At 54.1% G+C, this 14,056-nt stretch overlaps 1 protein-coding gene across 1 annotated transcript; it reads left to right on the top strand.

Annotated features, from left to right (window-relative positions):
- The first annotated feature begins 276 nt into the window (after nucleotides 1-276).
- On the top strand, nucleotides 277-11,745 carry LOC139009522 (mastin-like). The gene is made up of 6 exons (XM_070413789.1): nucleotides 277-342; nucleotides 4,711-4,771; nucleotides 4,919-5,099; nucleotides 5,294-5,568; nucleotides 11,266-11,453; nucleotides 11,575-11,745. Exons 1-6 carry the CDS (start codon nucleotides 277-279, stop codon nucleotides 11,743-11,745), a joined length of 942 nt encoding a protein of 313 aa, XP_070269890.1.
- Nucleotides 11,746-14,056: the final 2,311 nt, after the last annotated feature.

The raw sequence follows: 14,056 nt of genomic DNA on the forward strand, positions 1-14,056 counted from the left end.
AGACAGGCTCTCCAGGGTGTCTGGGGACCCTCCCTGCTCCCTCCCAGTGCCAGCTCTTCATTGCACCTAAGGCCTCCCAACTCACCCCCCACCTGCTCTGAGATCCTCCTGCCTCAGCACCTCCATCAGCCTCTCTCCCCTGACAGGCAAAAGGGAGAGGCGGGGTGTGCTCTGAAGTCTGGCTGGCCCTGCAGGACTCCTGCCTCCTCCCCACCCTCTGTAGCTCATTAAACTGCATGAAAAACTGCTCTGGACTCAGTGCACTTACCTGTGGGCATGGCCAAGGCGGCCAGTGGGTGGTCCCTGCTGCTGGGGGAGCCCAGGCTCTGGGAGGGGGACCAGGTGGGCTGGGCAGCTATGGCTGCAGCTGGAAGAGGGCGACCTGGCGGCTCTCCTGGCTGGGGTGGAGGTGAGTCTGCTGCCTGGGGCTGGAGGCCACAGCCTGGAGGGCCGCCCCAGAGGGTGCAGACCGTCCCTCTTCCTCCTTCAGTCACAGTCAGTGTGTCATGGAGGCTTTAATGACCTGGACGTGGCCGCATGCAAACAGGAGGTGCTGTGTTTTCATGGTCACCGCTGCTCCCTCTGACGGGGGGTGGGGGGGGTTGGGGGTCGCACCCAACCCCCATTTTTTAATGTGATCAACTCCTGGGACCAAATGAAGTGCAGCCTCATTTCCATGGTGATCCTCAGTCTCCCATTCTGAGCTTCTTTGGAGCAGGGCGGACCTGCAGGGACCCTTGACTAGCCAGTCCCTCTCTTCCCAGCCCCCACCCTCTGGCTTCCCCAACTCCGGGGTCCTGGTTGGTTGGTGGCAGCATAGAGGAGGGTGGAGAGAGGACCACTCCCCCCCCCCCGCCCCCCCCCTCCTGCCCCCAGGCAGCTCTCCTGACACTGGCACACCTGCTGGAGAGGCATGGTGGTGCACAGTCCCCTCAGGCTCTGCAGAGCCCCTCCTTTCTCCCCGGGGGTGGGAGGGGCTCCCAGTGGACAGAGGAGCTTCAGTTTCAAATGCAGGGAGTGAGAAGGGACTGTGGAGTCCCTCCTGTCCCAGGCAGTGAGGTGCACTTCCTGCTGGAGTAGGATTTGGGGGGCATGGCTGGTGCCCCGCTGGGGTGGGTCCTGCTCCTGCAGGTTGGGGCCAGGACCTAGGAGGGCCTGTGGAGCCTGAGGCGGCCTGTACTGTGGGTGAGGGGGCTCCATACCCTGCAGCGACAGGCTGGTCCCCAGTCTGATTCTACAATGGGGTGGCGGCCTTCCAGACCTTGCAGTGCCAGGACCCCTCCCCCCGAGGCCAGGGTGGAAAGCCTTCCTCTCTCACTGTGACCTGGTCCTTCGGGGAGGCCTGGACTCCGAGTTAGGGAGAGTGGAAGCTCGGGTGGGGGAGGGGGGGGGGAGGGGGCGGCAGATCAGGAGCTGCATCCCCCATGTGCCCAGGACTGAAGTCTGTGTTCCTGGGAGCCAGGAGCTCTCCAGGAAAGCCTTTTCCTGGGAAAATAAGGCCTGAGACTCAGCTGGAAGGCACCACCAGGCAGATGGCCCCCTTGGGGATCTGCTCCGCACAGGGAGGGAGGAGGGGGTGACACAGCACAGCCTGGCCCTGTGCCCTTGCCCTCTGGTTCCAGGTACAGGTTCTGCCTAAGTGACTGCCTGTCCACGGGGCCCAGTGGGTGGGCAGGTGTCAGGTGGTCCACACACATCCAGGTCCCCTGTACCCCCCAGGAGGGTGTGGCCTGCCTGCCTTCCCATTGGGTTCTAGGGGCCTGTGAGTCTTTGTAGAGTTTTCCTCCCTGGGTGAGGGTGTAGTCAGACCTTTAGTGTTTCTAGGAGTAAAATTGAGGGTCTGAGTGACTCAGAGGCCAACGCTCCCAAGGGAGGGAGAAGGACCTAGAACTTGGAGTTGGAGGGAAGGTTGGAGTGAGACACACCTGGGCCTGGGGCTGTGCCTGCAGGCATGGACACGAGGTGGCCCCCGCAGGATTCTCTCTTGGGAGGATGGGCTCAGGGCCGCTGCCCTCCCCCGCCCCCTTTTGCCTGGAATCACAGCCTGAGCACCTCCCATCCTGGGCTCAGCAGGAATCAAGGTGGGCAGACCCAGATGCCTGGGCTGCAGATGGACAGGAGGGCATGTTGCCTCTGGTCTCTGAAATCTTTTCTAACTGAGCCTGGGCCTTCAGAGGTCGGTGACACTGAAGCAGCAGGGCTTTGTCCCCCAATAGAGACCCTGCAGGCCAGGTCAGTGCCCATGGGGACCCTAGGGAGGGCCCACACAGGGGTCCTCAAACTGCGGCCCACAGGCCACATGCAAATACAAATATTGTATTTGTTCCCGTTTTGATTTTTTACTTCAAAATAAGATATGTGCAGTGTGCATAGGAATTTGTTCATAGTTTTTTTTTTAAACTATAGTCTGGCCCTCCAACGGTCTGAGGGACAGTGAACTGGTCCCCTGTTTAAAAAGTTTGAGGACCCCAGGCCCACACTCATTGGCTTCTTCTTGTCTGAAGTGACAAGAGACACCTTCAGGGCTTGGAATGGAGACTCCATGAGGGCCATGCCCTTCCAGGTGGACATCACACCTCAGTCACTACCAGGCTCTCCCCCTGTGTGGTGTCCTGGGGTCACAGTGACAGCCCCCGACTGGGGAGTGTGAGCTTAAAACAACACAAATGCATCCTCTTACCGGCTGGAGGCCAGGAGCCCCCAATCAAGTTGTTCTGGGGCCACACCTGTTCCCAGGCTCCTGCCTCCTGCAGCTGCTGGTGGTGCTGGGACCCTTGGTTGGGGAGGAACCACTGGACCTACACCCCGTCCTCCCCACCCATCTGTGCTCTCCGCATCCTCACCTCTTCCCACAAGGAACCATCATTGGATTTAGGGCCTCCCCCACTCCACTCTGACCCCATCTGAACTAGTTGCATCTGCACTTATTTCTAAAGCAGGGCAGGTTCTGAGGGACCGCACTGGTCCACACTGACTCCCTCACTGGTGAGGTTACAGGCCACCAGGCTGTGTGCTCCTGAGAGGGGGAGCGCACCCCTGAGGAGGCAGGGGCCTGGCCACAGGAAATCTTTAGGATTCCCACGGCTCAGAACCCAAGGGCCCCCCTCAAAACAATAGGACAATGAGGGCCTCTGCCCCTCTCAGGGAGGCAGCGTGCTCCCCACCTCACAGTGCCCTCCAGCCCATGACGCTGGCCACACAACAGGCTGCCGGCTCTGAGTGGTTCCAGCGCTGGACAGGGCTTTGCTGCAGGTCCAGCTGCACTGGCCTCACAGGACGCAGCAGACATGATGGTGTTAAAAGTATTGATGGTGCATGTCCCTCGAGGGGCAGGACAAGGCAGGCCATGCAGCCTGAACTGAGGACTATTCCTGAGATGTGAGTGACAGCTGGTGTCTGGGTACATTGATCTCCTTGTATATGGAGGCCAGGGAGCAAGACGTGCCACCATCTTGGTGGGACAATGACACTGACCACCAGGCAGAGGCCGGGCTTCTGTGTCACAATGGGGGGCAGGGAAGGTGAGGGCCCTTGTGTGTCCCTTGCTACCACCCCGTCAATATGATGGCAGGTGGACACGAGCAGCCGCCCGGCCTGAGAAGTCCCTGTGACCAGAGCTCAGCCTCTCAGGGGTGAGGGTCTGTGTCGTGCTACCAGGTAAGACCCAGAGTCCCAGTTAGTAGCAAAGGGTGGGATCCAGGTGGACAGTGGAGGGGCCCTGTCAGCCTCAGTTGTACCCTGAGCCTCTGCTTCCCAGTTTCCTGGGCAGGGACTCCTCGGTGGTCCGCGGTTGCCTCCTCAGCACACGAGGCAGAAGGTGGTGGACGCTGCCGGACACAGATGTGGGCCAGGTCCCCTTTCAGGCAGGACCTGATGGGAGGCCTGTCAGTTCCTCTGGCTGCCTCGCCCGGGCAGGTCCCTCCTGGCTGGCACAGGGAGAGGCAGAGCTGGCACTGTGTCCCAGTGGTGGCCGTGGTCTGGGTCTCCCTGTGGGCTGGTCAAGGTGTCAACAGCCGGCACTTTGCTCAAGGCTCGCCCTCTGCCCTTCTCTGCTCTGTCCACCTGCCTCCCAGGTGCCTCTCCCTGACTTGTATCCACATGAAAGCCCATCTCAGTGCAGCTTCCGAGGAGCATCCTGCAGGGGGCAGTGTGCAGGGCCTCAGCTGGTGGCAGTGAGGGTGGCCACAGGCCACATGCCAGGCAGATGGCATGCTCTAGTCAGATGGTGGCTTGCTCCACGCTGCCTCACAGGGTCCAGCGGATTCAGGGGCTGCCCTGTGGCTCAAGCGGCCCAGCAGCAGCTCTGGGGCTTCTTCCAGCAAAACTGCACCCTCTTGGCAGCTCTCCTTGCTCAGGCCGCAGGCCTGGCTGTGCTTTGTGGCTGAGATCCGTCCAGCCAGGATGGCTGCTGCCCAGTGACAGCAGGTGGCAGGTCTGGGGGGAGGCAGTGCCAGGGCCCAGCAGCTCCTCACCGCCTGATGACTGACCCCATGACCTGGGTGGGCCTGAGAGGGGACCAGCTCTCTCTGCCCATGGCCCAGCTAGGGGCCCCCGCCTGCCCTTCCTGTGCCCCGGGATGAAGGGGTGCAGAGAGGGTCCCAAGGAGGGTCCCTCCAGGTGAGGATGCCGCTGCTCAGACCCCGGCTTCTAAATTCCCACAAGGGACCCTGGCCCCTGGTGGTCTCACCCAGGCCCCTGCCATCCCCGCAGATGCTGGGGCTGCTGATCCTGAGCCTCCCAGGCCTGGGGTGCTCCGTGCCCTCGTTCCCAGGTGAGTCCTGACTCCCTGTCCCCATCTTCTGCTCAGGCTGCCCAGGCCCCTCAGTGTCAACTCAGGTGGGCCTCCTTGGTGGGTCCTGTGAGAGACTGAGCACGAGGGGCCCTGCTGGGTCCCTGATGGCGTCCCCTGTGTTCCCAGGGCCCGGCTCATTGACTCAGCAGGGTGGCCCCATAGGGGTGCACAATGCCCCCGCTGGGAGATGGCCTTGGCAGGTCAGTGTCCAACGGTACAATAAGGAGCTGCAGCTGTGGCAGCACCTCTGTGGGGGCTCCCTCATCCACCACCAGTGGGTGCTGACCGCAGCCCACTGCACCCAGCGGTGAGCCACACAGCCGAGGCCCCGTGGCAGGGGTGGGGGTGGGAAACTCACAGAGGGCTGATGGGAGAGGGGCTGTGGGCAGGGCCCGGGATCTCAGGGGAAGACACAGTTAGTGCAGCCCCAGCCCTGCTCTTGTGCCCAGACTGGCCCTGCCCTGGAGGCTCCTCTGAGAGGCTCCTGGTCCCTCTCCCCAGGGAGGACTGGGAGGCCTATGGCCTCAGGGTTCAAGTTGGGCAGCTGAGACTCTATGACCATGACACACTGACAAATGTGACTAAGATCATCTGCCACCCCAAGTTCAACCAGAGCCTGTCTGCAGAGGGGGGCGCGGACATGGCCCTGCTGAAACTGGAGGCCCCTGTGACGCTCTCTGAGCGCATCGGCCTGGTCCCCCTCCCACCTGCCTCGCTGAGGGTCCCTGAGAGGAAGATGTGCTGGGTGAGCGGCTGGGGTTACAGCAGCCTTGGAGGTAAGGCTCAGGGACCCTGCTGGGAGTGTGGACACAGGGCAGCCCGCTGGGGGTGTGGCTGTGGCTTTGCTGACAACACTTGATTCTCGGCAATTTGGGGGAATCCTCCACCTTTTCCTTGTGGCAAAATGTGCATAACATTATACATGACATTGGTCAGTGCGCGGTTCAGTGGCGTTCAGCACATTCACCATGTTGTGCAGCCTCAGCTCCACCATCTCCAGAACTTCTCCTCCTCACACACGAAGCCTGGTCTCCAGGACACGGTCACTGCCCCTCCCCAGGCTCTGCCAACCACGGAGCTCCTGTCCTCTTCTATGCATTTACCTGTTCTGGACGTTTCATGTAAATGTGAATCATGCAACGTGTGGCTTCCGTGTGTTTGCCTTCTTTCATGTGGGATGACGTTGCCAAGGCCCAGCTGTGCTGTAACCTGTGTCAGAACCGCATTGCTTTTTGTGGCCGAGTCACCTCCCACTGGGTGGAGGGAGCATTTTGTCGTCCTTCCAGAACGACAGACCGTCTCCACCTTTTGGCTGTTGTGAATCACGCTGCTGTGACCTGTGTGTACAAGCACCGCCAGGGAACCTGTTCTCAAGTCGTTGAAACATTTTTCAATGACAGTTTCTATTCAATATTATTTTGAATTAGTTTGAGGCGTACAGCATGGTGGTTAGACAATCATAGACTTTACAAAGTGTCGTTCCCCCCAATATTTCCATACCCACCGGGCACCATCGACAGCTATGACCATATTATTGACTATAATCCCTAATCTGTACTTCACATTCCCTGTGACTGTTTGGTAGCTACCAATTTGTTTCTTTTGATCCTTCCTTTTCCCCCTCTGGCAACCACCAGTCTGTTCCCTGATCTAGGAGCCTGTTTCTCTTTTGTTTGTTTGTTTGTTTGTTTTATTCTTTAGTTTCCACATATGGGTGAAATTATATGGAATTTGTCTTTCTGTGACTGGCTTATTTCACTTAGCATAATGGTAAGGTTTCTTTTTTTATGGCTGAGTAATATTTCATTGTACATACAGGATGGGGCAAAAGTAAGTTTATAGTTGTTCATACAGAAAATAATACAATAATTAATAAATAATAATACAAGAAGAAACTCTGTATTTTGCCTGCTCATAACCGTAGCCTACTTTTGCTCCACCTTCTTTGTACCACCATGTTTTTATCACTTGTCTATTGATGGGCACTTGGGCTGCTTCCATATCTTGGCTATTGTACATACGCTGCAATGAACATAGGGGTGCATATGTTCTTCCCAATTATGTTTTGGGTTTCTTCAGATGTACATCCAGAAATGGAATGGTTGGGTCTTAAGGCAGTTCCATTTTTAATTTTTTGAGGAACCTCCACTCTGCCTCCCACAGGGCTGCACCAGTCTATGTTCCCTCCAACTGCATGTGAGGGTTTCCCCTTGTCCACATCTTCACCAAAACTTGTTGCTTGTTGATGTATTGATGACAGCCATTCTGACAGGTGGGAGGTGATATCTCAGTGTGGTTTTAATTTGCATTTCTTTAGTGATTAGTGAAATTGGGCACCTTTTCATATGTCTGTTGGCTTTCTGTATGGCCTTCTTTTGCTATTTATATCTTATTTTCTACAATTTAATTTATTGTGGTGACACTGGTTAACAAGATTATAGAGGTTTTCAGTGTGCAGTTCTATGGCACATCATCTGTATCTTGCATTGTGTGCCCATCACCCAAAGTCACATCTTCTGTCACCTGTATTGACCCCTTTACCTTTTCCTCCCACCCCACCCCCTGTCCTCTGGTGACCACCATACTGTTATCTGTATCTATGAGTTTTGGTTTGTTTCTTTTTCTTGTTTGTTCATTTGCTGCTTTCAGTTTTATATTCCATATGTGAGTGAAATCATATGGTTTTTAACTTTTTTGTCTGACTTATTTAATATGCATGATATTCTCAAGATCCATCCATGTTGTCCTAAATGGCTGTATGTCATGTTTTCTGATGGCTGAGGAGTATTCCATTGTAAACATGCATCACACCTTTCTCCAATCATCTAGCAAAGAACACTTCCGCTGTTTCTATCTTGGCCACTGTAAACAATGCTACAGTGAACGTATTGGGATATATATATATATATTTAAATATATTTTTATTGATTTCAGAGAAGAAGGGAGAGAGATAAAGAGATAGAAATATGAATGATGACAGAGAATCGTTGATAGGCTGCCTCTTGCATGCCCCCTACTGGCGATCAAGTCTGCAACTCAGGCATGTGCCCATGACCAGAATTGAACTTGGAACCCTTCATTCCCCAGGCTGACACTCTAGCTGCTGATCCAGACCAGCTGGGACAAAAGATAGTCTTGCTGGGTAAAGTAGTCTTGGTTGTAGATTCTTGCTCTTTATCACTTTAAATATCTTGTGTCAATCTCTTCTGCCTGAAATGTTTCTGTTGAGAAATTGGACTTATGGGACCTCACTTGTTAGTAACTGTCTTTCTCTTACCTGATTTTAAGATTGTCTCTTGGTCTTTAACCTCTGCCATTTTAATTATTATGTGTCTTGGTGTGGGCTCTTTGGGTTCATCTTGTTTGGGACTCTCTGTTCTTCCCGGGCTTGTATGTTTTTTTCTTCACCAGGTTGGGGAAGTTTTAAATCATTATTTCTTCAAATAGGTTCTCACCCCTTGCTCTCTCTCTCCTTCTGGTACCCCTATGGTGCAAACGTTATGCGTTCTGTTGTCCCAGAGCAGCGGTTGCCAAGCTTTTGGACCTCACAGACCACCCGTGGTCCGTGGACCACCAGTTGGTGACCGCTGTCCCAGAGGTCCCTTAAACTATCCTTATTTAAAAAATCTTTTTTTCTTTTCGCTACTCTGATTAGGTAATTTCTGCTACCTTGTCATTTATTGCTAATTTCACTTTGTGCTTTATCTAACCTGCTATTGATTCCTTCTAGTGTATTCATGTTAGATCTCATATTTTCATTTCTGCCTGTTTTCTCTTATGGTTTCTAGTCCTTTCGTTATGCTCACTGTCTCTCTATTGCAGTCCTCACTGAGCTCATCCACCTTCCGCTACGTTCCGTGAGCATCCCTAGGACCATTGTTTTGAACTCTGTATCTGGTACATGGCTTGTTTCCATTTCACTTAGTTCTTTTTCTGGGGATTTCTCCTGTTCTTTCATTTGGGGCATGCTTCTTTGTCTCCCCATTTTGGCCGCCTCTCTGTATTTGTTTCTCTGTGTTAGGTAGATCTGCTATCTCCCTCAGTCTTGGTAGGGTGGCTTTTTGGAGTACATGTCCTGTGGAGCTCAGTGGTGCAGTCTCCCTGATTCCCTAAGCTGGGTGCCCCAGGAATGTCCCTTTGTGGGTTCAGGGAACCCTGCTGTTGTAGTTGAGTCTTGATTATTGTTGGCCTGTTGTAGGTAGGATTGACCCTCAAGCTGACTGAGCATTGACCCTGATCACACTGTATGAGCTGCTGTGAGTAGGTTGACCCCATGAAGCAGAATTTGCCCCAGGACGGTCTGGTGCCTGTGGAGATCTGCCTTTGAGTGTGCCGCTTGTGGAGCTAATTGGTTGTACTCTGCTGTGGGCTGGTTCTGGGGCCTCCAGGCAGGCACTGTGGTGCAGGTCAATGTCAGACACTGCCTGTGACCAATCCTGGGCTGCCTGTTAGATGCTACGAAGTGCTCCATAGTTGGTGGCTCCCTCTGCTAGTGCTGGGTGCACGTGGGAGGGACCAAGCTGCATACTGAGGCTGATTCCCAGCAATACCAAACCTGCGTCAGGACACAAAAGGCCCAAAGCACCCCAAAATCTGCCTCTGCCTGCCAGTTGCCATTAGGCTCAGCCACTGATAGAGCCTCCAGCTAAGCTAGGTGCCCAGAAATGTATGTCCCGTGTGTGGTGAGGTGAGCCCTGCTGTGGTAGTTGAGTTGCATGAGGTAGTTTCTCAATGAGTCACCGGGTTGTGGTGAGTGGTGTTCATCAGGTTGATACAGATTCAAACTCAGCGCTAGTGCTGGGCCTGACATCACTCAACAAAAGTCTCAGGGCACACCAAGGCCAGCCACCACCATTACCAAATGCATCAGCCACTTGGGGTTTTCAAATCTTTGCAGTGGGGTAGGGTCTCTGGGAGTCTCAGGGTGAGGCCAGTAGAGTTCCTCAGGATCACACAGATTAGGATTCGCAGTGAGGAGGGAGGGCTCTGCACAGTGGGGTTAGTCGGGTGCCTGGGGAAATGGCCCTCGCCTCAGAGACACACAACTCAGTCTCTCCCTGTGTGTCTCCAACAGCCCTGGAGTCTGCGCAGGCCTCCTTCAGAGCTTCTGAGAAAGACTGTGTGGGCCCAGGCTCGTTGCAGCTGGCAGACTCCCCAGCAGGGCATGTGCTTGGTCGGGTGGGACCACTGGGAGCATGGAGGAGGTGGGGGCAAGTGCATTCCCCCAGGCTGATGCCCTATGGAAGGGATGTTCAACTCAGAGAAGATGCCATCTGTGGGCATGTGGGAGAGGACTCAGCCCTGGACAATGGAAGCTGCCCCTCCAGCCCTCTCCCCAAAGCCATACAACCAATCTCTCCCTGTGTGACTCCTGTCCACTCTGGGCAGTTGTCTGTCCGCTGGAGCCCAGTCAGGTTGAGTACCTGCCATAGAGATGTTTGTGCACTGGCCCTTTAAAAGGGCGTCCGGGTGCCTGGCAGTCTCCTGTCTCACTCTGGCAAGTGCAGTCCCCACTGATGGTCACAGCCAGATGTTGTGTATCTCCTCTTCCAGGCTCTGGTGTTCCAGGCTGGGAGCTCAGGATGGGGTGGAGACCCCTCCCTTCTCAGAGGGGACCTTGGCAGCTGAGGTGTCCCTCCTAACTCTCAGTGCAGCCCTTTCTGTGTCTCCACCCTCCCTGTCTGTCTCCATGTGGCTTCTTCCATGTGTCCTTAATGAGGAGACCTCTTTTCAGCCAGTCTTCAGTTGGTTATTCAGGGTGAGTGTCTATAATTTAGTTGTGATTCCGATTTGGTCCTGGGAGGAGGTGAGAGTCCCTTCCACCTACTCTGTCTCCATCTTGGATCCCTGTTTTCAGTTCTTTGGGGTATAGACTAGGAGTGGAAGTTCTGGGCCATGTGCTAATTCTACATTTGGTTATTAGAGGGGGGATTTCCTGTTGAGCCTAAATGTGTGCAGAGCTGGGGTTTCATGATCAGATTCATGGACACTGAGGACACAAGTGTTTGCTCTGCCAGATGGAAAGGCCCTCCCGAGGCTCTGCCTGTGTCCTCCCCTCGCCCCGTGGGGGTGTGTGGACCTTGATCATCCTCCTGAGGGTGAGCCAGTCTGGGAGCGAGAGGCAGGGCCTGTCATGATCTCACAGTGCCCAGGTCCCTAAATCAGAATGAAAACCCACCCATCAGCGCAGAAGTGTTTCCTGCCTGCTGTGGTGCATTTCTCTGGGATGAGCCCTGATCCCTTCCTTTTCAAGGAGAACATTCCCGGGGTCACTCTCTCCTCAGTGCCTGTCCTCAGGCCTGTGGAGCCCAGACTGTGGCTGATGAAGTGCTGCGTCCTAGAACTGAATGGGAGTAGTGGATGCTGGGAGCTCAGTCCCAGGCCAGGTGTAGCTGCTCTAGACCCAAGAGTCAGGGACCAGAAGGAGTGGAAAGAGTACCTTGTTGTTGGGAAGGAACAGAAGCCTGGACCAGCCCTGGTTCTCAGCCAGTCCCTCCCCACAGCACCGCGGCTCTGGCCCTACCAGCTGCAGGAGGTGATGGTTCCCATTGTGGGGAACGAGGTCTGTAACCAGCGCTACCAGAACTCTTCCACCAACACTGGCCAGATCATCAAGGATGACATGCTGTGCGCTGGGAGTGAGGGCCAGGACTCCTGCCAGGTGAGCCCCACCTGCCCCGTCCTCTGTCCTCTGTCTCCTCCTGGCCCAGGGTATCGGGACTCAGAAGCTCCATGCAGTGGCCCGTGTGGAGATGTCCACTGAGTCCTGCCTCTCCCCACAGGGTGACTCCGGGGGCCCCCTGGTGTGCAGCTGGGAAGGCACCTGGGTCCAGGTAGGGATCATGAGCTGGGGATACAGCTGTGGTCATCGCGACTTCCCTGGGGTGTATGCCCGGGTGATGAGCTTCATTTCTTGGATCGAGAAGTATGTCCCTCCGCCCCCTGGATCCTAGATGAGGCCAGGCAGGGTTCCCATGATGGGGAGACCCTCAATCTTCCTTGCTGATACCCCTGCTTCTTTCCCAATTCCAGCCTCATGCTTCCACCTCATCCTTCATCTCACCCTCCACTGTGTCAAGAGCCTCCTGCACTCTGGATCCCCTCCTGTCCTGACTTTAGGGTGGCAGACACAGGAGATGTTCCAGAGGCTGGTGTGTCACAGTAGGGGGGCCAGGACAAGGCGTCTGGGCCCATGGCCTCCTGCTCACCCTGTGATTCCTATTAAACTTGGACAAGCCAGCTCCAAGCTGTGGCTGAGATGGTGGCATGGACTCATCATGGTGGTGACTGAGGGCGCAGTGGGGGCCTCCCTGAGAGTCCCCGGGTCCCAGGTCTCCGTGTTCAGGTGTGAGGAGGTTTCCAGGGCTCAGTTCCATGTGATGGCATTTCTGGGAGCTCATGTGGGTTATGCTTGTCCCAGTGTCCCTCCCTCCACCCCTCCACTTCCTCTTCCTTCTTCCTCCCAGACCTCCTTCCCCTGCATATTTTCCTTTTCTGCTCTTCTATGTTCTTCTCTCTCTCTTGTTTCATGCTTGTTTCTTCTTAGTTCTCTTCCCTCTTCCCCTCCCTCCCTCCCTTAATTATCCTTGATCACATGTGTACAGCACAGACAAGGTATCGGGGTCAAGGAGTCACTGAGTGGGTTCCTGTGCCCCTGGATCCCAAGGGAGGTGAGGACAGACATAACCACAGCACCGCAGTGAGTGTGGGACACGGTGTGGGGGTGAGTGCTGAAGACAGAGCTGGGGTGACACAGGGTGTGTCCATCCAGCCTGGACCTGCCTGGAGGGTTTAATGGGGCTGAGCTGCCAGGCCCAGCTCATGAAGCATGGGCAACGGTGGGCATTAGGGAGAGGAGGGGCTCCGGGAAGAGGGACAGAAGAGGTGGGGACAGAGGTGGTGGGGACACAGGAAGTGGGTACAGAGGTGGTGGGGACAGAGGAGGTAGGGACAGAGGTGGTGGGGACAGAGGAGGTGGGGACAGAGGAGGTGGGGACAGAGGTGGTGGGGACAGAGGCTTGAGCTTGGAAGGGATTTGGGGGGTGGAGGACCATTCACAAAGTGAGCTTGAATGTTGGCTTGTTTGGTTTTCAACATCAGCATCTCAGTAACAGAGGAATCATGAAAAACCCCATAAAACATGAAAGTGCTTCTTGTTAGATGGTTTCAGAGCCTCCAATTCCAGAGTCTTATTAGAGAGTGAGAACCCCTTGTTAGGAACGTAAAAACCTGTCTGGAAAAACGAAAACGTAGTATTTGTACATAAATATCTGAGAATTTTCTCGATTCAAAGAAAAACTGTGAACCTTCAGTGGAAAGTGCCCTGTGAAATCAAGCAGAATAAACACAAATAAATTTTACACATAAACCCATTGTAGTGAAACTGCACAATGTCCACATGAAAAGCCCACAGAGACAAGTGAGAGTTTAACCTAAAGGAAATGACGTCAGACGCAGGGGATTGCTGATCAGCAACAGGAGGTGGAAGGAGACCCTGGAGCAATCTCTTGGAAGTGGTGAGGAAACATCACCATCAACATAAAATTTTATTCCCAGATAAACTGTCGCACAATATTGAGGAAAAAATAGTGATATTACAAAACAGAAGACACCCAGAGTGTCTTATTACCTGCAGGCACTCATTAACAGAACTATTTAAGGATTTATTACAGGAAGAAGAAATACTAATTCAGAGGAATGTGTGGGACACAGGAAACAAAGCATTAATGGGAAAACACACTGCATGGCATTCTCCAGACACCCCTGAGTGGCCATAAGCATTCACGGGCCTCCTTCATAATCAGAGGAAAACTGAGGGAAATATAGGACATACAGTGTCACACTCATCAGGTTGGAGAAAATGAAAAAGTGCAATAAAACCACATGTTTGCAAAGATGTTGAGAAATGAGCAACTCATGTGTGGAATCTAAAAAAAAAACACAAAACAAAGCAAAGAAACAAAGAAAACAGAAACAGACCCATAGATACCGAGAACAAATGGGTGGTTTCCCAAGGGGAGAGGGTTGAAGGGTGGGTATAAAATTAATAAGGAAAAAGACACAAAGCTGTCATGATCTCTGTATTTATGACATGGTATGTATATGCAAATAAATTTAAAAAAAGAAGAGGAGGCCCTGGTTGGTTTGGCTCAGTGGTTGAGGTGTCAGACCGCAGAGCGAAGAGGCCTGGGTTTGATTCCCAGTCAAGGGCATGTGCTTGGGTTGCATGTTTGATCCCCAGCCCAGCATTGGGGTGCCTGCAGG

The sequence above is a fragment of the Myotis yumanensis genome, unplaced genomic scaffold (genome assembly GCF_028538775.1).
Source record: "Myotis yumanensis isolate MYYU_CA2020_CCGP unplaced genomic scaffold, mMyoYum1.0.hap1 SCAF_4, whole genome shotgun sequence".
NCBI classification, from domain to species: Eukaryota; Metazoa; Chordata; class Mammalia; order Chiroptera; family Vespertilionidae; genus Myotis; species Myotis yumanensis.